This window comes from Sus scrofa, chromosome X, assembly GCF_054392235.1.
Source record: "Sus scrofa isolate SSC_HxYL_T2T_F1_AM1 chromosome X, Sscrofa_HxYL_maternal_Yorkshire_Landrace_v2.0, whole genome shotgun sequence".
NCBI lineage: Eukaryota > Metazoa > Chordata > Mammalia > Artiodactyla > Suidae > Sus > Sus scrofa.
The window spans coordinates 4,023,450-4,043,834 of record NC_139401.1 but is presented as its reverse complement, the minus strand read 5'-3'; the positions used below and the strand labels follow the sequence as shown (position 1 = coordinate 4,043,834).

At 52.3% G+C, this 20,385-nt stretch overlaps 1 protein-coding gene and 1 long non-coding RNA gene across 10 annotated transcripts in view; one reads left to right on the top strand and one right to left on the bottom strand.

Annotated features, from left to right (window-relative positions):
• LOC106504268 (protein kinase cAMP-dependent X-linked catalytic subunit) overlaps positions 1 to 20,385 on the top strand; it is a 96,817-nt gene that overhangs the window by 29,735 nt on the left and 46,697 nt on the right. For 2 of the 9 annotated variants that reach the window (XM_085007076.1, XM_085007071.1), the window contains exons 1-2: positions 3,389 to 3,664; positions 9,703 to 9,871. In XM_085007076.1, coding sequence (XP_084863202.1) covers positions 9,774 to 9,871 — 98 coding nt within the window. In that variant the 5' untranslated portion in view covers positions 3,389 to 3,664; positions 9,703 to 9,773. Of the gene's footprint in view, positions 1 to 3,314; positions 4,316 to 4,402; positions 4,640 to 7,334; positions 7,509 to 9,384; positions 9,483 to 9,702; positions 9,872 to 20,385 lie in introns of those variants that run through there. The other 7 variants (XM_021079693.2, XM_021079692.2, XM_085007072.1 and 4 more) reach the window with 6 other exon arrangements.
• Positions 1,100 to 3,443, bottom strand: LOC106508248 (uncharacterized). Its single transcript, XR_014834954.1, has 3 exons — positions 3,305 to 3,443; positions 1,666 to 1,782; positions 1,100 to 1,419 (listed from the first exon to the last, which is right to left on the bottom strand). It is a non-coding gene; the product is annotated as an uncharacterized LOC106508248 (long non-coding RNA).

The following is a 20,385-nucleotide window of genomic DNA, read 5'->3' as shown; positions in this document are numbered from 1 at the left end:
GTGGTGTAGACCTGCAGCTAGCTGCAGCTCCAGTTGGACCCCTAGCCTGGAAACTTCCATATGCCACAGGTGAAGCCTTTAAAAAAAAAAAAAATTACTTTTATAAGCTCCTACCAGCCCCTCACCGTGAGGACGAGATCTCATCCGAGGTAGAGCAAACCCTTCACAGTGGGAGCTCAGGCCTTTTTAGGGAACCATGACTTATTTCTGAATCTCTGAAACGGGAAGAACATATCAGGTGATTTCTTGTTAGGTGCAATGAGCGGTTCAATTCCTTAATATTTAGGCGCATACGGGAAATAGTTGTTTTTTTTTCTCCCCTCCCCCGCCGGGGCGAGGGATTGCATCCAGTTGCGGCTGCAATCTGTGCCACCGGTGTGGCAACACCAGATTCTTGAACCCCCTGTGCAGGGCTGGGACCCGAGCTGTTGTCGTCGGATTCTTAACCCCTGGAGGAACACGGGAACGCCTCTCTGAATGCTGATCCACACGTCATGCCAGGGGTGGTGGTATTTCAGGTTGCCCCGTCCGTGGTTGGGAAAGTCATGGATCTTCTTAAACATGCCCTCAAATGGTGTGTTTCTACCCCTTTCATCCTCACAGCGTGGATACGTGCTTTGTTACGGGGCCTTTTCCCTTCGAACCCAAGAAGAAAGTGTGTCAGACACTGTTACTTGACGGTCTCGGCCTTATAAAGCAGTGAAAGTGCAGTGTTTCTGAGAAGTCCCCAGTGTTGGGGTATCTAGGCAAAGATAAGGGGATAGGAGTTCCCTTGTGGCTCAGTGGTTAATGAAGCTGACTAGGATCCATGAGGATATGGGTTCGATCCTTGGTCTTGCTCCGTGGGTGAAGGATCTGGCGTTGCCGTGAGGTGTGGTGTAGGTTGCAGATTCGGCTCAGATCCTGTGTTGCTGTGGCTGTGGGGTAGACCGGCAGCTGCAGCTCCGATTCGACCCCTGGCCTGGGAACCTCCATATGCCGAGGGCGCGGCCCTAAAATAGCGAGGGATAAAGGGATATTCCATATCTTATTTGATATTTCTGCAATCCCAGAGATTAAAAAAAAAATAGGTCTTGGCAAAGAAGCAAGACTTTCATGTCATAACTGTTCATGTAATTACCTCCACGTTTAGGGCAGGACGTTATGCATGTATACACATTGACAAAGTGAAAATGCAGTTCCTAAAAGGGAATGTGGGAATTCCCATCATGGCTCAGCGGGAAATGAATCCAAATAGGATCCATGAGGACGTGGGTTCGATCCTTGGTCTCGCTCCTCAGGTGAAGGATCCAGCGTTGCTGTGAGTGGTGGTGTAGGTCGCAGATGTGGCTGGATCCCGTGTGACTGTGGCTGTGGTGTAGACCGGCAGCTGCAGCTCTGATTCGACCCAGGATCTAGAACCCTCCATCTGCTGCAGCCCTAACAAGACAAAAAAAAAAAAAAAAAAAAAAAAAAATCAAGGAATGTGGAATCAGGCTGCCTTCTCAGTGAAACTTCCTCTTGTCAAGTCGCCTGGAGAAATTCCCCTTTTCTGGCGGGGGCGTCTCCCGGCCAAGGACCGGGGGACTTACCCACCCACCAGGGTGGAAACCCAGCACTGCTTCCTTTGCCCAGCACATGTTGCTATTCTTAACCATCTCTTATCCTCTCTGGGAACAGACTCACAGTTTGCAGGCTTCTTTTGATAACGCTTTTGGAAAGTTCATCACTCTTCTAGAACAGACGGGCTTTTCTTTCTGGGAATGCTCCTGGTTTTTCTGGGAGTTTCTGCTCGTCAGCGCCCTGCAGAATGACCGCGCATTGTTTGGGGGTGTCTTCCGCACTGGCCTGCAAATTTCCCCACAATTTCCCAAACCGCATCAGTGTATCAAAGCCGGGAACGGAACCCTGGGGCTCTTGGAAACCTGTCAATTTTGATTTCCAAACGTGTCCTCAAAAAAGAAGGGGGATAGCAAGGAAAACGCCTGTTGGGTTCTGCCTGCAAAACCGTGAACAAATAACCGCCACACTGGGAAGCTTAAAACAGCAGGACTCCACCCCCCACCCTGGAGACCAGACATCTGAAGTCAAGGGGTCCCGGGGTCCTGCTCCCTCCAGAGGCTCCAGGGGAGGGTCCTTCCTGCCTCTTCCAGCTCCTGGGGGCTCCAGGCGGCCCTGGGCTGGTGGCCGCCTCCCTCCCGTCTCTGCCTTCGTCTTCCCGTGGCTTCTCCTCTGTGTCTGGGTCTCCTCTCTGTCTCTTAGGGGGACACTGTCCTTGGAGGGAGGGCCCCCCTCATCCAGGAGGACCTCCTCTCAGACCCCTCACTTCCTCACACCTGCAAAGACCTTTTGTCCAAACAAACTCCCTTTCCCAGGTACCGGGGTTAGGAATTGAACCATTGTCTTGGGGGACACACTTGGACCCTCCAGAAGGGGGAGGATTTAGAATGACCATGTGCAGGTGACCCCAACAGGACCAGGCTCGCTGTGGGGTCCCCTCCCAGCACAGGGGCCGGGATGGGTGGTGGTGGCTTTCTGGTGTTTGGTTCCTTGATGGGTTTTCCTTAGAAGGTGCTGTGGGGGATGGGAGGAGAGCAGAGGGGGATGCAGGGTCCTGCCTGTTTGGCTGAAATCGGAGCAGGTGGCCTCCCTGTTAGGTCTGTCATCACCCCCTCTGACCCCCGGACCTGAAATGAAGACCAGAATTGTGTCTTTTGTCCTTGGCATGGCAGCCTACCCCTGCTGTTCTCATTCTCTGTGGATTTTTTCCCAAGTGATTTCAGTTCCAGGTAACTTAAAACAACCGTCTTCCCGCGGCTTCTCCACCAGCTTCAACCAATTTAAAGCAACGCACAGCAGGTTAAGCCAACTTAGAGCCACCCTTAGTGGCTTAAACCCACTTGGAACAACCCCCACCAACTTAAACCAACTTAAAGCAACCCATACCAGCTTAAACCAACTTAAAACAACCACCACCAACTTAAAGCAACTTAAAACAACCTGCACCAGCTTAAACCAACTCAAAACAGCCCCCAAACACTTAAACCCACTTAAAAAAGCCCCCACCAACCGGGACAAACTTTAAACAACCCCCACCAATGTAAACCAACTTAAAACAACCCACACCCACTTAAACCAATTGCAGACAATGCACGCTAGCTTAAACCAGCTGAAAACAACCTGTGCCAACTTAAACCAACTGAAAGCGGTCCCCACCAACTTAAACCAACTTAAAACAGCCCCCACAAGTGAAAACAACCCTCAGCAGCTTAAACCAACTGAAAACAGCCCCCATCAGCTTAAACCAATTGAAAACAGCCCCCACCAGCCACAACAGGAGTTTGCTGTCACACGTGCTTCCCTTTGTGGGTTTTCAGAGATCAACTGGCGGTGGGGGGCGCTCTTCCACGTGGCGTCTGAAGGGCCCAGGCTTTGCCTGGGGTCCCTCTGTGACCTTCCTGCCCTTGGGACCGTTTGTGGGTTCGGGGCGGAGGGAGAGCAGAGGTCCTTCCCCACTGATGAGAGGAAGGTGTTTTTTTCCGCCTTTGCCACGCCTCCCCCGGGGCGGTTTCTTCCACCCTCTGCTGTGACCTCGGGGGCGGAGATGCCTTTTCCTTCCCTGTGAGCACAAGGCCGTCCCTGTAAGAGGGGAGCTGTGCTTGGCTGTCGAAACCTCCAGGCGAAGGTGCCCGGTTTGTGCTGTCATGGGGTGTGTGTGTGTGAGTGTGAGAGAGACAGACAGACAGAGGGAGACGGAGGCTCGGCGTGCGCTGTTTGCAGGGACCTTGGAGCGCGCAGATGGGTTGTGTCGCCTGGGCTCCGCTTGCATCCCGCTGCTGACGTCCGCCGTCCTCAGGTCTTATTTCTCCCGCTCCCCAGATGCAAGACCCACATGACGTGGGGTGTGTCGGAGTTTTCGGGGTGTGTGGGGCGGGGGACGGGAGGCGGGTGGGGTGGTGGAGAAATGCCAACAGCCTGGAGAAGGTGGCGGAGGCTTGGGAAGGATGGAGGATTCTCCAGAGAACTGGGAGCCCTTTCCCTGTTCTCTGCTGGCGCTGAAAGATGTGAACCGCGGGGAGGGGGAGGGAGTGGGCTGGACGCAGAGTTTGGGGGTCCGTAGATGCAAACTGTGACAATGAGAATGGACAAGCCATGAAGGCCTGCTGTGCAGCACAGGGAACTCTGTCCAGTCTCTTGGGACGGACCAGGATGGACAATAGTAAGAGAAAAAGAATGTAAATCTGTGTAGGACGGGGTCACTCTGCTGTATGGCAGACATGGACACAACACTGCACATAACTGGACTTTAATAAAGGCACAGAGAAAGATGAGACAGGTGAGTATGTTGGGGAAGACGAGACAGACTTGGGCAGGCAGAGGTCCCCCTCGCATGCGTCATGCAGTGTGATTGTCTTGCCTGCAGACACGGGTACGAGCATCAGCCAGGCATCCCACAGAGGAATAAGAGGTATGACCCGCCGTCCATGTATGGCCACGCCGCCCTAGACTCTGAAGCATTCGAGGGACCCCCTGCGGGAGTCATACTCCTCAGCCTGACCTTTTTGAAATCAGAATCACAGAGATGGAGCCAAAAGGGCCAAGGGGAAAAAAAGGACATCTTGAGAGAGACCATGAGATCAGAAAAGGGCTGTGTTTACAGGTACGACTGGGTCACCTGGCTGTACAGCAGACACTGGCACAACGTTGTGAATCAACTCTAATTTTTTAAAAAAAGACACAGAATGGCCCAAAAATCGAAGCCACCTGCCTTATCTGGAAACAAAAGCCTCTTTTTTTTCTTTTGTTTCTTTATTTTTAGTTTATGGATAGATAGATTGATTTTGTCTTTTTAGGGCTGCACCCTGTGGCATATGGAGGTTCCCAGGCTAGGGGCTAAATCGGAGCTACAGCCACAGCCACGCCAGATCCAAGCCGCGTCTGCGACCTACACCACAGCTCACAGCCATGCCGGATCCTTAACCCACTGAGCGGGATTAGGGCTTGAACTTGCGTCCTCCTGGATGCTCGTCAGATTCGTTTCAGCTGAGCCATGATGTGTTGTTGGAGGAAAAGCCGGTGCATTAGACCAACCAGGAAAAGGACCTTCCCCCTTCCGTGTGCTCCAGCCTTCCTAAGACAACGTAGTTCTGAGCCTCAGAAAGCCAAGGGCCAGCTGTGTCTTGGAGTTGGGCATTTTTCAGAATCTGGAAGGATCACCGTGGCCAGGTGCCGGTTATTTGATGAGCCCCTTGATGGCGGTTGGGCATTTCAGGCTGTTAGGAACACAGACACGTGATTTTAGGAACACGTAACTATTTCTCCAGCGAAATGAATGAATAGTCACCCAGAGATGGGAATCAAGACCCAAGAGCTTCCTGCATTTTATTTTATTGACATATAGTTGGCATACAAGGTTGTGTTAATTTCTGCTGTACAGCAAACAACTCAGTTTTGTGTGTGTGTGTGTGTGTGTTTTCCTTTTCACGCCTGCACCTGCGGCACATAGATTAGAATTTCCCAGGCTAGGGGTCTCAGCGGAGCTGTGGCTGCACGTCTACACCACAGCCACAGCCACACGGGATCCGAGCTACATGTGTGACCTACACCGCAGCTTGAGGGCACGCCGGATCCTTAACCCACTGAGTGAGACCAGGGATCCAGCCCGCGTCCGCACAAGACGCTGTGTCGCGTTCTTAACCTGCGGAGCCACCGTGAGGACGCTGGCCTTCTCCGTCACCCTCTTTTCTGTGATGCTCTGTCACAGGAGAGGAACGCAGCTCCCGGACCTCCTCCCTTGGACCTTGCTCATCCCTCATATAGACATAGCTTTGCATCTGCCCGAGCTCCCAAACCAGGCTTTTGTAGCTGGCGGAATCAATGAAGACACTTTCAGACGTAGGAGCTGTGTGTGTAAAGGGCTGAGGACCCTGTGGTTGGTTTTCCCCTGAGAGTTTTAAGGGTAGGAAGAGCCACTGAGTGTAGTTTGTCCCCGCGTGAATCTCTTTTGCTTTATTCCATGGTGAGCCAGAGCGGAAGAGACGAAATGTTTTCCTGAAAGCTCTCTCTCATCAGGGAGGAAAACCTTGGCCTCGAAACACTTCAAAGACTTCTTTAAAAGTGCTGCCCCGTTAGATGGAGACGCATTGGACAGAGAGCGTTGGCTATATGCGTTGCAGGTGTGGGAGACCACAGAGGAATCTTTGCATAGAGGGCGGAAGGATCCCCATTGGCCTCGGTGACACCCGTCGCCTCCCCTAGTTACGGATTTTTTTCTTGTGCTGAGAACTGTTCTCTGAGCCACTTTCAAGCGTCTCATGCAGTCTGATGCATTGTAGTCTCTCTGAGGTGCACTGTATCCCCATGACTTTATTTCGTAACTTTGTTATTAACTTCTTTATTATTTATGGTTGTATTTATTTATTTTGTAACCTTGTAACCCCTCACTCCATACCCCCCACCTCTGGGGACCACAGAGTCCTCTGTATGTATGAATTGGCCTGTGTTTTGAGATTCCTCATGTATGTTTGTCTTTCTCCGTCTGATTTATGTCACTGAGCATAAGATCCCCCACGTCTCTCCATGTCATCCCAGATGACAGAATTTCCCTTTTTTTTTTTTTTTAATGGCTGAGTAATATTCCATTGTGGTGATGTGGTACAAATACATGGTGGAATATTACTCACCCATAAAAAATAATGAAAGCATGCCATTTGCAGCCACCTGGGTGGACCTAGAGATGACCATACTAAGGGAAGTAAGTCAGACAGAGAAAGACAAACATCACACGAGATCACTCAGATGTGGACTCTAATAAAAGATACACAAGAACGTCATTTGCAAAAACAGACTTGAAGATTTTTGAAACCAAACTTATGGTTACCAGAGGAGAGATGCTGGGGGAGGGACACATGGGTTGGGATTGGCATATATACACTACTGTATACAAAATATAGTGTGTATACACCATTGTATGAAAATCGATGGGACCTACTTCTAGCTGGGGGGAAATCTCATCAATAGTCCCTGAGAGCCTCTGTGGGAAAGAATCTGATAAGCTGTGGATGTGAGGATATGTACAGCTCATTCACTCTGCTGCACACCTGAACTGACACAATACCGAAAGCTACCTATACGCCAGTAAAATTTATTCTTAAAAAACAGACCCTGTGGAGCACCCCCAAGCCCTGGAAAAAATACATATACCCCTGTATCATTTATTGGAAGCCTTAACAACAGAACATGAATTCTATTTTCTGTCTTTTTTTGCAGAGGTAGGTCCCATGGCCACCCTTACATGCAGCAAAGCTAAAAGATGGACGCTTCCACTTTTTTTGTTTTGTTTTTTTTCTTTCTAGGGTTCGATCCCTGGCCTCGCTCAGTGGGTTAAGGATCCAACGTTGCCGTGAGCTGTGATGTTGGTCGCAGATGCAGTTCGGTTCCTGCTGCCTTGCTGTGGCTGGGGCTGTGGTGTAGGCTGGCAGCTACAGCTCTGATGGGACCCCTTGCCTGGGAACTTCCCTGTGTTGCAGGTGCAGCTCTAAAAAGATAAAAAAAACCCAAAACCCCGAAAACGCTCTCCCTCCATGCCTCTCTGTGTTGATCTAATTCCACAGACTTTTGTCAACATGATGTTGCCGAAGTGTCATAAAATTCTATTTTTACTTCCGAATTATCTTTTGATGAGACTATACTTAAAATATTTATTAGGGCTCTTCATTCCTGGCTTCTGACAGAGCAGTTTCTTTTCTTCGTGTTTGTACATCACTTTCTACTTCTGCATTGATAAAATATTCATGATTGGAAACTTCCTTCCAAAGCCAAGGTGACTTGTTGGCGTTCCTCTCCCCGGCTGCATTGGCAGGGAGGTGTATTTATTTATGTTACAGCTTGGGAATTTTAATGTATAGAACATGCTCCCCTTCCCCCCAAGGTATGGCTTAACGTTAACTGTGTTTTCTTTTTCATGTTAGCATGTGCCAGAAGGGGCATTCGCACCTCTCTAATAAAAGAAGCAGAGGTGGTTGTGTCATTGTGTTGGAGGTCCCTCTCCTCGAGCCACCCTTGAATTCCGCTTTCCTGGTTTGTCATCAGATCGACCCCTATTTTTCCAGCCAGGGAGCCCAGTGCCTCCCCAGTTTCCCACGCCTTCTTCCTCAGGGAGACGCCTTCCTTGACAGTATTTCTTTCATGAACAGGGGCGGAAAAGACAGCCCACCTGTCTTATATAAGCGTGCAGAGCATCAGGCACCCAGAGGCTCCCACATACAGATTTGAGTGTTTTTGTCCCTGACTTTACCTCTTCGCTGGGTGTCGATAAAATTCCTTTGGATCTTTGATCTCTTTGATTGCCAGGTGGATGAGGAGTAGAAGGCGGATCTGATCCCCTCACCGTGAGGCTCAGAGGATACGGAGGGGCTGGAGGGAGAGAGAGGAAGAGGAAAAGGGGAAGGAGCAGGAGTGGGAGGGAAGGGGTTGGAAATGTCACACCAGGAGTTCCCGTCGTGGCGCAGTGGTTAACGAATCCGACTACGAACCATGAGGTGGCGGGTTCGGTCCCTGCCCTTGCTCAGTGGGTTAAGGATCCGGCGTTGCCGTGAGCTGTGGTGTAGGTCGCAGACACGGCTCGGATCCCGCGTTGCTGTGGCTCTGGCGTAGGCTGGCGGCTGCAGCTCCGATTCGACCCCTGGCCTGGGGACCTCCATATGCCGCAGGAGTGGCCCAAGAAATGGCAAAAAGACAAAAAAAAAAAAAAGAAAAAAAAAAGAAAATGTCACACCAGGGTACAAAAGAGGGTGTGACTTCCCCTTGTGTGTATTTGACTGATGTCCTTTTGTATTTATAGGGGTGGCAGTTTTTTATTGAGTCTTAGCCGTGGCAGTTTTTCAGATGGACGTACGTGCGTTTAGCTGGCATAAATGTATAAAAGAAAGAACCTTGCGAGGAGGGCAGTGTGATCCTTGTCTGTCTTTTTCTGAACAGGACCGTGACAGTTACCGACATGTAGCAATAAACTTTATTATTTATTTATTAGCACTCTCCTGTAGTGGGATATGTAGGAACTGGGCAGGAATGTGCCACATTTTTCATGGGAAGAATTATCTTACTGATACTATGTTTTCCAGTTCATTTTTTTTTTTATTGACGTCGTGTTGAGTTTGCCGTGTGTTAGTTTCAGGTGTGTGGCTGAGTGATTCCGTTATGTACACACATATATAGATGCTTTTTCTCCTTCTTTTCCATGATAGGTTATTACAAGATAAGGAGCAGAGTCCCCTCTGCGATGTAACAGGTCCTTGTTGTTTATCTCTTTTATATACAGTAGTGTGTCTCTTTTAATCCCCGACTCTTCATGAATCCCTCCACCACCCCCGTTTCCCCTTTAGGAACTGTAAGTTTGCTTTCTAGGTCTTGGGTTGCTCCTGTCTTGAGGTGGAAAACCTGAAGAGATAAGGATGCAAGGAGAGGGTGCATTTACCAGGCTTTTCGAGGCTCCCTCTCTCCCTGTGAGTGTGTGTTTTCTGGGATGGCTCCCTTGCAGAAATGATGGCCCGTCACAATTGGGGGTTGTGTGATCTGCGAGTGGGGGATTTCCATCGTCCAGCCCTGGCACCCGACATATCACACGGGATTCAGCTGTTCGAGCCGCCAGGCCCTCTTGCGGTTGGGATGCGGGTCTCGGGTCCCGGGTACCCGCGAGCGCTGACTTCGCCTCTCCCTCTGCAGGCACAGGGACGTTCGGCCGCGTGCAGCTGGTCCGGGAGAAGAAGGCCAAGCATTTCTTCGCCCTGAAGGTGATGAGCATCCCGGAGGTCATCCGCCTGAAGCAGGAGCAGCACGTGCACAACGAGAAGTCCGTGCTGAAGGAAGTCAGCCACCCCTTCCTGGTCAAGCTGTGAGTCCTCTCCCCCGGCCCCCACCCTCCCGGGCCGAGGCGGGATGGAGAAGCCCTGGTGTGGGACTCGCCTGCAGGGGGGTCAGGCTTCGTAGACGTCTCAGCTCCTGATCTCACAGATGTGAAGCTGCGAGGACCACTGACCCTCCCGCGGGCTGCGTCTGCAGAGGCGGGTGCTGTTTCCAGGGTTGCCTGCCCCTAGTGCCACCCTGCCCTCCGTAGCCCCCCATCCCCAGCTCTCTGGAGAACCCCTCTGGTCGGCTTTTCTGGAACCTCCGTCCCCCGCTCAGCTTTACCCACGCTGATCCTTTCTCGGGCTCCTGGTTGACTTTTATTTTTCGATGCAGCGCAGAACCTTCCTCCAGTTCCCGGAGCTCCCCCCGGACCAGATCGGTCCCTCTCTCTCCCACACTGTTTCCTAGCCGAGGCGAAGGCTGTTTCCCACCCGGGGGCCAGAGACGTGGGTCCACAGAGGGCTCCCTCCCCCCTCCCCGGGGTCTTCCACCCGGTTCCCAGCTCTCTGCTCAGGCCCCTTCCCAGCCCGCGCCCCCTCCCGCAGCCCAGCCTGACCTGGGTGCCCCCCGCCCCCTGCTCCCTCCCCGACTAGGCTTCTGCAGGCTCCTTCCCTCTCCTCGCTCACCCCTCTGGCGATCTGCTTACAAATCCCGAGGGGCTTAGTGGCCCCAGCGACTTGGCTTCCTAGAAAGGGTCGTCACGGGCTCTCGGGCTATGTCTCTCTTCCAGTGTTCTTCCCTCCACGGTCCCGTCTCGGAAAGTGACCAGCAGTCGAAGGCCATCCCCGTTGTCACCCCAGGGCCACCCGTCCCCCACAGCGCCGCCTCCTTCCTCTGCCTCCCCTCCCCTCGCCCCCCGCCCACCTCCTCAGCACCTGTCTTTCCTGTGCGATGCACCTGCCTTGCGCCAAGCCAGCTGCCCCCCGCCATGATCTTGATGCACCTTGCCTGTCCCCCAGGGCAGGGAGATACACCTGTCCCCCGAACGCCACCAGAGCCATGTCCCCAGGGCCCGAAACTGCGTCTTCCTTGGAGTAGGGACGTGTGACATGTTGAATGAGTGACAGAAGGTGGGCAGCTGACTTCTGGTCTGACTCTCCTTTGACGGAGCTAAAAGGCAGTCTTGAGCGGACGTGGAGGGGTCAGTAGAGTCTCATGCTGCTTGAGTCATGAAAACAAAAGGCGCTGGGACATCAGCGTCAGCACTCCTCACTGGTTGGGTCTGAGCGTCCGCTCGGCTGGTGGTCAGAAAACTCAATCCACATAGACCCTCTTCTGGGATGAAGCAAAGCTTTTACGGATGGTGTCTCTTCTGTGAGCTGAAAGAAGTGATTCTGAGAAAGGATTGCTGTCAGTTCGCCAGGGTTTTCAATTAATGTTTTGTAAAGGGGAGGAGGCTCCTTTGCTGCCAAGTCATCCTCACCTGCTTAGGACATGACAGTGGTCTCGGGCTTCTACCAAATACAGGAAGTCTTAGACCACAACCCCAGGGTGTGTCCCAGAGGGTGCTCGGTGGTTGACTTCTCCCAGGAAAATGGTGCACCCTGTGGCTGGATTCTGGTTTGTTCTGGAAACCAAGTAGTGTGATCTGTTACGTGTCTGCCGTGAAATGAGGAGAGCACAGAAGAGAAGCAGACGGAGTGGACGGGGAGAAGAAAAAGGCTCAGACGTTATTGAGGAGGCACGAGTTTGGAGAAGAGGGAAGAAGCCAGTGGGCGACGTGCTTTCCAGGGCTGAGAGTGGGCGCGGGGATGCTTCGGAGCGGCTGGCGGGGGTCTTGCTGCGTGGCTGGTGGGACTGCTGAGTTCACCTTGTTGCATCTTTTCTGGGGTCGGGCTCACCCCCCTGGAAGCATAACGGTCATGCTACAGGAAATCTAGGGTGAGGCTTCCATTTCTGAAAATTCCACCTTGTTGTGAGTTGAATTCTGTCCCCCCCCTACCCCCACAAAAAAAATTTGTGTTGAAGTCCTGCCCCCACTCTCTGTGAACGTGTCCTTATTGGGGAATTGGATCTTGGCAGGCGTAATGAAGATGTAAGTTGAGGTCTTTCGGGAATAAGCCCCAAGAAACTAACACCCCATCCCCTCCTGGAGTGGGTGGGGACCAGCCTGGGTGATGCGTTTCCAGGAGAGAATCCTTGAGCTTTGGGTGGTTACAAAGGAGCAGGGAGATAGAGGAACTTGCAAAACAGAGCTTGCGTCAGATGCCTGTGCTTTCTTTACCAAGGGCAGCTGAACCGAGGGTTTCATTCTCCTGTGTGGTAACTTCTCGCATCCAGAGGGACACCGATTCTGTATTCGGATGTTCCCCGCTTTCAGAAAAGTACCCAACTGGTTTCTGTCACAAACTAGGCTGCTTTCAGTGGGATGGAGTTTGACCCTAGGTTATCTTCTGCTCTGTAAGGTGTGTGATTGCTCTGGACTGTGCTGGCTCCGTAATCTGACAGCTTCTATGCAGCATCGCTGTTCCTGCGGCTCATGCAGCTCATGCAGCTCACTGGGGGCAGGACGCACTTGAATGCAGCCTTTTCCTACGTCAGGTCCAGTTAGGAGCGTGGCCGAGAGGCAGGAATTTTTCCTGGTCAGGTAGTTGACAGGGTTGTCCCTCTGGGTCCTTGTGTCCTGATCTGTTCTTCTAAGGACCCCAGTCAGCTTGGATCGGGACTCACCCTAATGACCTCATTGCATCCTCGTCCCCTCTTTAAAGACCCCATCTTCACACACCCCATGCTGAGGTCCTGGGGTTAATTCAAGATTTGGGGGGAACACAGCTCCGCCCGGAACACCTGCTTGGCCACTTAAAAGTAGACTTTTGAACGCATGAGGGTCTCAGGATAAGGGACGGGTAGCATCTGGATATGTTCTGTATGTTACACTCGGTGCTTGAAAACTGAATTAAAATTCATCTAGTGGGAGTTCCTGTTGTGGCTCAGCAGGTTAAGAACCTGAATACTATCCATGAGGCTGCGGGTTCGATCCTTGGCCTCGCTCAGTGGGTTAAGGATCTGGTGTTGCCTTGCAGACGTGGCTGGGATTTGGCGTTGCCGTGGCTGTGGTGTAGGCTGGCAGATAGAGCTCTGATTCACCCCCTCGCCTGGGAACCTCCATATGCTGCAGGTGCAGCTGTAAAAAGAAAAAAAAATTTTTTTGATCTAGTGTAAGGAGGCTCCTGAAACGCCCCATACGTGGCACGGGAGAGTGTGCTTTATCTGTCCAGCCCTGCGTACCAGGGAAGGGGGGTGCCCGTGGCCATGGGGAGATGCTCACAATTTAGGGGGAGGGGACCATGGGTGAGGCAGGTAGTCCATCCACCCCGCTGTGCCCTTTCTCTTGATGCGAATTGGGTCACCCAGCGTCTGTGTCCCACGCTGTCCACAGTTGTTGACCGGCTTTTGCTTGCGTTTCAGTGAAGCCGTGTTGAAATACTCATGACCCTGAGCAAAGACTTGGAAGTTCCCCTCGGATGAGTTGGCACGTCTGCCCCCGGTGTTATCAGTGCTCGGTATGTGAAGTGCTCCTGGTTGTATTGTTGAAAGGGAGCCAGGGCATTCGTCACATACCCGCGGAAGGTGGCATTCTGCTCTGCGATAAAGCCGTTCCCAACGCCAGCTCAGCCAGCGTAGAGATAATTTCAGAAGCCCGGAGTCAGTCCCCGTCCAGGGTGCAGAGGAAGCGTGAGACAGTCAGGACTGCCCAGGGAGCCGTCTGGCTTTGTGTCCTGCCCCGAGACCATGACCCCAAGGTCTGCTCCTTGCCCTTTCGGTGTGTCGACATTGCTGGCATCTTAGAGCTGTTGGGATCTGGGACAGTGTTCACAGCTTCGTAGCGCTGACCCCGGGGACTGGAGATTCTTTGTGGTGGGGGCTCTTCTGTGTCCCATAGAATGGATAACAGCATCCCTGGTCTCTGCCCACTCAGTGCCGGTAGTGCTGCCCCGACACAATGGCAAAAAAAAAATGTCTCTAGACCTTGACAGAAAGTGTCCTAGGGAGGCAAATGGTCCTGATTACAGAGCACTCCCGGAGATGAGATAGATGATAGCTAGCTGGCTAGTTGGATGACAAATACATTGGATGGTTGAGTACATGGATAGGTAGATGATGGATGGATAGATAGATATAAATAATAGATGATAGACATATACACACACACATAAGATAGATATATGGATAGATAGGTAGATGTAGATAGATAAATAGATGGATGGATACATAAGTAGATGGATAGATGGATGGATAGATAGATGATAAATAGATGTGTGGATGGATGGATAGAGAGATACAGAAATAGATAAATACATTGGTGGGTAGATAGAGTGTTATTAGGATGGATGGATGGATGGAAGAAAGGAAAGCGGGATGGATAGATAGGTTGATGATGTAAAAATAACATAGATGATATAGATAGATAGATGCTATAGAAAAAGGTAGATAAATAGATTGATGGATAGGTATTTGGATGGGGGGATGGATGGATGGATACCTGAGCTAGGGAAGTGACACAGCCTGCAGGGTAGTCATCTCGTGCCAGCGTCCGGCTTCCTCCTGCCCCACCGTCACAGCTCCCCACGCTCGCCCATGCTGCTCCGCCTGACCCTTTTCCTGGCCCATCCCAATGCTTCCTTCTAGACCTTGCTACGTCTAGATGCCAAACCAATCCCAGAGCTTCCATGTAGCTCAGCTGTTTGCTCTGCAGAGAAACGAGAAACTACCAGCCAGACAGGGGCTGAGGCAAGCACCCGCCCTACTGGATGCCTCTCATTCCCCCACTCGGTACCCGCAGAAGCAATAATCTGGAACGTAGAATTCTAATGAAATCATTAATTCAGAGAAGTCATGCTGAGCCAGGGAATAGCTTGAAAAAGATTTTAACTTGATGGCAGTCACAGATCATGTGAGAAATACATATTGCCTCGTTGTTACATGTTGCTGTTGGGTGGCAGGCTAACTCCTTTCATACATATGTGATCAAGAAGGAACTGACTCATGTGATTTTAGGGGTCAGTGAGTCTGCAATCTGTGGCTAGTAATTCAAGTTAAGAGTTGATGTTGCAATCTTGAGTCTGAATTCTGCAGAAAAGCCCAGGAAGCTGAATTTCTATAAGACAGTTTAATCTAGATGCCAGATTCCTTCTTCCTTGGGAACCCTTGCTTCCTGGCTCTTGAGGCCTTCACCTGATTGGATGAGGCCCACCCTTATGATGGCAGGTCATCTGCTTCCCTTAAAGTCACCTAACGGTAGGATGCTAATCACATCAAGATGTGTAGAATTCTGCCAAAAAGTCCAGGAAGCTGGGCACTGGGGCAGAATTTCTCCATCACAGTTCCCTCTAGATGCCGAATTCCTTCTTCCTTGGGAAGCTGTGCGTCTTGTCTCTCGAGGCCTTCAACTGATTGGATGCGGCCCACCCATGTGGCAGAGGGTTCTCATCTGCTTCTCTTGAAGTCAACGAATGGTAGCTCTTGACATCAGCACAGGTTTCTTCCCAGTGCCATCTAGATGTATGTTTGACTGCATGTGGCCTAATCAAGGTGAGGCCGAAGATAATGAGCCATCACAGTGGGCCGTAGCCATCGAGCTTGAGAAAGAGACCAGAGCCGTTCTGTCCCTGTGACAGTGGAAGTGCCCGGTGCGGTGGTCTCTGTCGCCAGGCGAGTTGATGAAGCAGTTGTCTCGAGGGGAACCTGAGAGTCCAAAATCTGAGCCACGGCTAGAAATGCCATTGGGCTCCTGGCTACAGGCTTCGAGAAAAGCTTTCCTAGGCGTGTTCTGGCGGTAGTGTCCCATGCCGGGTGCATTTTCTTCTCCTTGCTTCTCTGGGGTGTTCCTGTTTCCTTCCTCTGGGTGCCACCTTTCACGCTCTCTTCAATTTCCCTTTGATGGACAAGAGGTAATCCCTTTGTCACCTTCTAATTGGTAACATGTTCTCGGTTTCGGGTTTTGCCTGAGTTGGCTGTTGCCTTTTTTTTTTTTTAGGGCTGCACCTATGGCACGTGGAATTCCCAGGCTAAGGGTTGATTTGGAGCTGCAGTTGCTGGCTTACACCACAGCGACACTAGATCCTTTCACCCGCTGGTGACGCCAGGGATCGAACCCGCATCCTCGTGGATAGCAGTCGAATTCTTAACCTGCCGAGCCACAACGGGACCTCTGCTGCTGTTCTTATAAAGGAAACTTCTGAGCTGCGGGCTGGCTAGGTCCCAGTGACCTTGAATGTGGCCGCAGAAGGTAACAGACAAGAGAGCAGAGGTGAAGGCTTCTGAATGAGACTAGGCTCATCCGTCCTGAGAACGTTCCTGTTACGGATGAAGCATGTCACCTGCCACAGCGGTGAACAAAGGATGTCGCAACTCTTGCCCTCAGCCGCTGCCGCTGCCCTGGACTGTGTGTGCCGAGGACTCAGGATGGGAAAGGGCAGGACCACCCCGGCCCTTGATGGCCAAGGCGCGTATCACGGCAGCGACGGCCACGAGCCCAGACGCATCCATCGTCCCACCCAGAGAAAAATGCTCAGTGTTTTCACGTGAGAACTCTGGTTTTCTTTACGAGGAATCTTGGATGTTTTGACTACCTGGTTTTTGTTGGTTGGTTGTTTTTTTTTTTTTTTTGCAAAAATGCATATATTCTGGCTGGTCCCTCGCCTCTGTGGAACAGACCCTCAGAACTGTCTGAGAGGCTGCCTCCTGGGCTTACGTCCTGGGCAAGGCTGCCGACTAACACCTCATTCTCTGCTTTTCAGGTGGGGTATTTTTTTTCTCTTGACGCTCTGTCTTCTTCCACTTTCCCTGCCGCCTCCTGTATCATCCGACTCCGCTTCTGCTTCTCACTCCCCCCATTCCTCTTTCATTTCTGATTTGGGCTCATGATGCCGGGTGTTTGTTTGTTTGTTTTTCCCTCGGTAGGAGAACGTGCCTAATCGCTTGATCATCCTTGTGGATGGTAGCCCTTGTAAATGATCGAGCGTCACTTTGCTTTATCAGTGACATCGTGTCTTAAATGTAGGAGTTTGTGTTGATGAACTTTGGAGACCGAGCTGGGAGACCTTTGTCCAACCCGTGCTTTGGGGAGCAGGTGAGAGGGCTTCCTTCATGGAGACGTTGCTTCCAACCAGGGGTCCCCACGTGGTCGCCATTCTCGGGGGAGCGCGTTGAAAATATTCAGTTTTGCTTCCCTCGTGTCATCCACAGGGCCGCCCGCGGTGTGACCCGTTAATGAGACTGTGTCTTGGCCAGATCGGGGGTGGGGTGGGGAGGAGAAGGGAGCAGGGTCGAGGGATGAAGTCGGACTGCTGAAACCGGTCGCCTTGGGGCCATTGCTGGACGTGCTTCTCTGGAAAGGTCACAGTTCTGCCTTCCTTGGGGTGGAGTCGCCTTTCCGACACAGACCTCAACCATCACGGTGCGGGATTTTCTCTCGCAGGGCGGAGGGCAGACCCACAGTCTCGGTTCCTCACTGGACATCTCCATCCGTCTCTGCCTCTTCCTGCCCTCGCGGCTCTTGGCCTTTGACTCTGCAGAAGGTACACCTTCAGGCTTCCTCAGCCTCTCGACCCTGGGGTTTGGATGCCTGTCTGGAGGGGGGCGTCCTGTGCACTGGTCTCATGGTGAACCTGACTCCCGGCCCCTCCGTCCACCAGAGGCCAGTCGCCGTGACCCTTTCCCAGTGTCACCAGGCCGAGCGTCGTCTGTGGGAGCAGAATGACCCCGGTTGATAACGGCTGCGATGGGGGCGCAGGCAGAGGCACGTGGGCGGGGGCTCCGTCCGCCCTCACTTGTCTTGCTCCCGTGCCGGGAGCTCCGTCCTCAGTCTTGATGATGAGTCCGGGCCTTCCCCGCGCTCCCAAGAGCCATCGCGCCCCGAGTCCCGTGAAGCCCCCGCTGGCGGGCTGGGTTGCTGCCCGTGTCCTGCCCACATCTGGGAAGCAAGATCTCAGAAGCCTGTCACCCACGGCACCCATCGGTCCCATACCCGGTGCGGTGAGCGCTTGATCTGCGCTTGGAGGAACTCGGGAGCAGACGAGCACCGAGCCTGAAGGAGCCGCTTCATCCCTGCCCCAGCCTTGCGTCTGCTCTGCGTCTCGTTGGCCCGTGGCGTGGGGCCAGGGCGCTTTGCTTTTCTGAGTGTGAGGGAGGGAAGAAAGCCCAGTCTGACTTCCTCTGCCCGCTCTGCGCTTGAATGCGAAAAGCAACAGTGTAAAAATAGCTCTCCTTCTGCTCTTCCTCACTGCCTGCAAGGGGCCCACGTGACACAAGGAACACAGCCGCCTCCCCATGCCTTGTTCCTGGGCTTTATCCCCAAACACTGGGAGGTATGGGGGGCATGGTGGATGCCAAGAAAAGGGAGCTTTGAATTCCCCGGGTGTCGAGTGAACCGGGAACTTCCCTGTGGGGCTCTGGTCCATACGGGCGGCCTGGGCCCCGAGGGAACCACCAGACCCCGGGGCCGGCTGTGCGGGGGCAGGGCCATGTGGCTGCTTCAGCAGAATCTCGCAGAAGGAGAAGGGGGGGACCCACGGGGACAGCAGCAGCAGAGAGACCGTAGGAAGGAGGGCAGTGAAACCAACAGTCCAGGTGCCCTTGAGGCTGGGGACTGTGGAGCCGGCTGGGAAACGGCAATGAACTTTCTAGAACTTCATATTGCACAGGGCAGTGGGGCGCAAGGGGATACGATGACGCAGTTGGGTTTTCGTTTTTCTTCTTTTAATGGCAGGAGTTTGACTTTCCTGCTGCATCTGGAGAGATGAGGACAGTTTGAAGTTAGGTGTCTCCAAATGAATGGGGTTGACTTTGAGTTTGTTAGGACGCCGGAGGGTGGGTGCTGGCTGCGTGTAGGTTGCAGATGCGGCTCGGATCCTGCGTTGGCTGTGGCTGTGGTGTAGGCTGGCAGCTGCAGCTCCAGTTCAACTCCTAGCCTGGGAACTTCATATGCCGCGGGTGTGGCCCTAAAAAGAAAAGAAAGCGAAAGAGAGAAAGTCCTTCTTGGAGCTCAGAGCTTAGGTTTGTGCCGGTGTGTGTGCTCCTAGCTGTTGTAAATAACAGCCGTGTTTGGCTGTTCGAAACATCGTAGGTGAATACCTACGCTTGCCTACAAACATTTTTCAGTTTCAGTTTTTGATTGTGGTGAAACCTCCCACGATTGACCATCGTTGCCGTTTTTTAAGTGTGTAGCCCAGTGGCTTGAAGTACATCCACGCTGTTGTGCAACCACCACCATCACCACCACCGTCTCCAGAACCTTTTCATCTTGCAAAAGTGAAACTCTGTCCCCATGAAACACTGACTCGTCACTTCCCCTCCTCAGCCCCTGGCCCCACCGTCTACTTTCTGTTTCTGTGGATGTGACAATTCTAGGGACCTCCTCTAAGTGGAATCCCACACTGTGTGTCCTTCTGGGTCTAGCTTCTCTCCCTGAGCATCATGTGGTCAAGGTTCATCCGTGTGGTAGCCTGTGTCAGAGTCTCACTCCTTTTCATGGCTGTGTAATATTCCATCACATGGATGGACTCCATGCTGTGTATCCATCTGTCCATCCGTTCATCTGCCCACCCACTCATTCATCATCCATCTGTTCTTCCATCGTCTACCCATCCATCCATCATCCATCCATCTATTCTTCTATCATCTACCCATCCATCTGGCCATCCGTTCATCATCCATCTATTCTTCCATCGCCTACCCATCCATCCGTCATCCATCCGTCATCCATTCATCATCCATCCATCTATCCATCATCCATCCATCCATCCCTTATCCATCCATCCTCCATCTGTTCATCCATCATCTACCCATCCATCATCATCCATCCATCCATGGACATTAAGGTTGCCTCTCCTTCTTGGGTGCTATAATGAAATACCTGTGTTCACATGGGTGTACAAAGTCTGACTACTTTCGAGTCTGAGTAGGGCATTTTCAATGTCTAACTCTCTTTCCTGCTTGTGGAGATACTTAAGCAGTTTCTCTTGTTTGTGTTTCTTCTTCTTCTTTTCCAATTTGCCTCTTTGCCTTCTTTTCTTCTTTCTGTCCTCCATCCTCATCAGGCCATCATGTGGGCAGCCTCTGTCCTTTTTTCTGTGCTCAAAGAGCTCTGCATGCGTGCACGCGACAGTCAGGCATCCTGCAGCATGTTATACAGGCTTTTTTGCCTCTCGCAGTTGTTAACTCAGCTTCATGATGGTCCTCCCTGGATGTTCTTGGGTGGACTTGTTCCAGGATACAGGGTGGGGGTGAGAGAGCACTCTCAGGCTTTCCGCGGAGAGCACCTGGGCAGGCAGGCTGGAGGCGAGAGGACCAGAGAGTGGACATGGATGTCGGGGACGGATGGGTGTGCATTTGGGCACGTGCTCCCCACCCCCAAACCATGCACCCTGATCACGCTCACTCTGTATCTGAGTCTCCTCCAAGCTCTGCTCCCTCTCCGCTTGGCTTGCCCATCCAGCTGGCTCCTGGTCCTTCTGCCCCAGTGCCCCACAGGTGCATCAGATCCCCAAGTCCAAATGT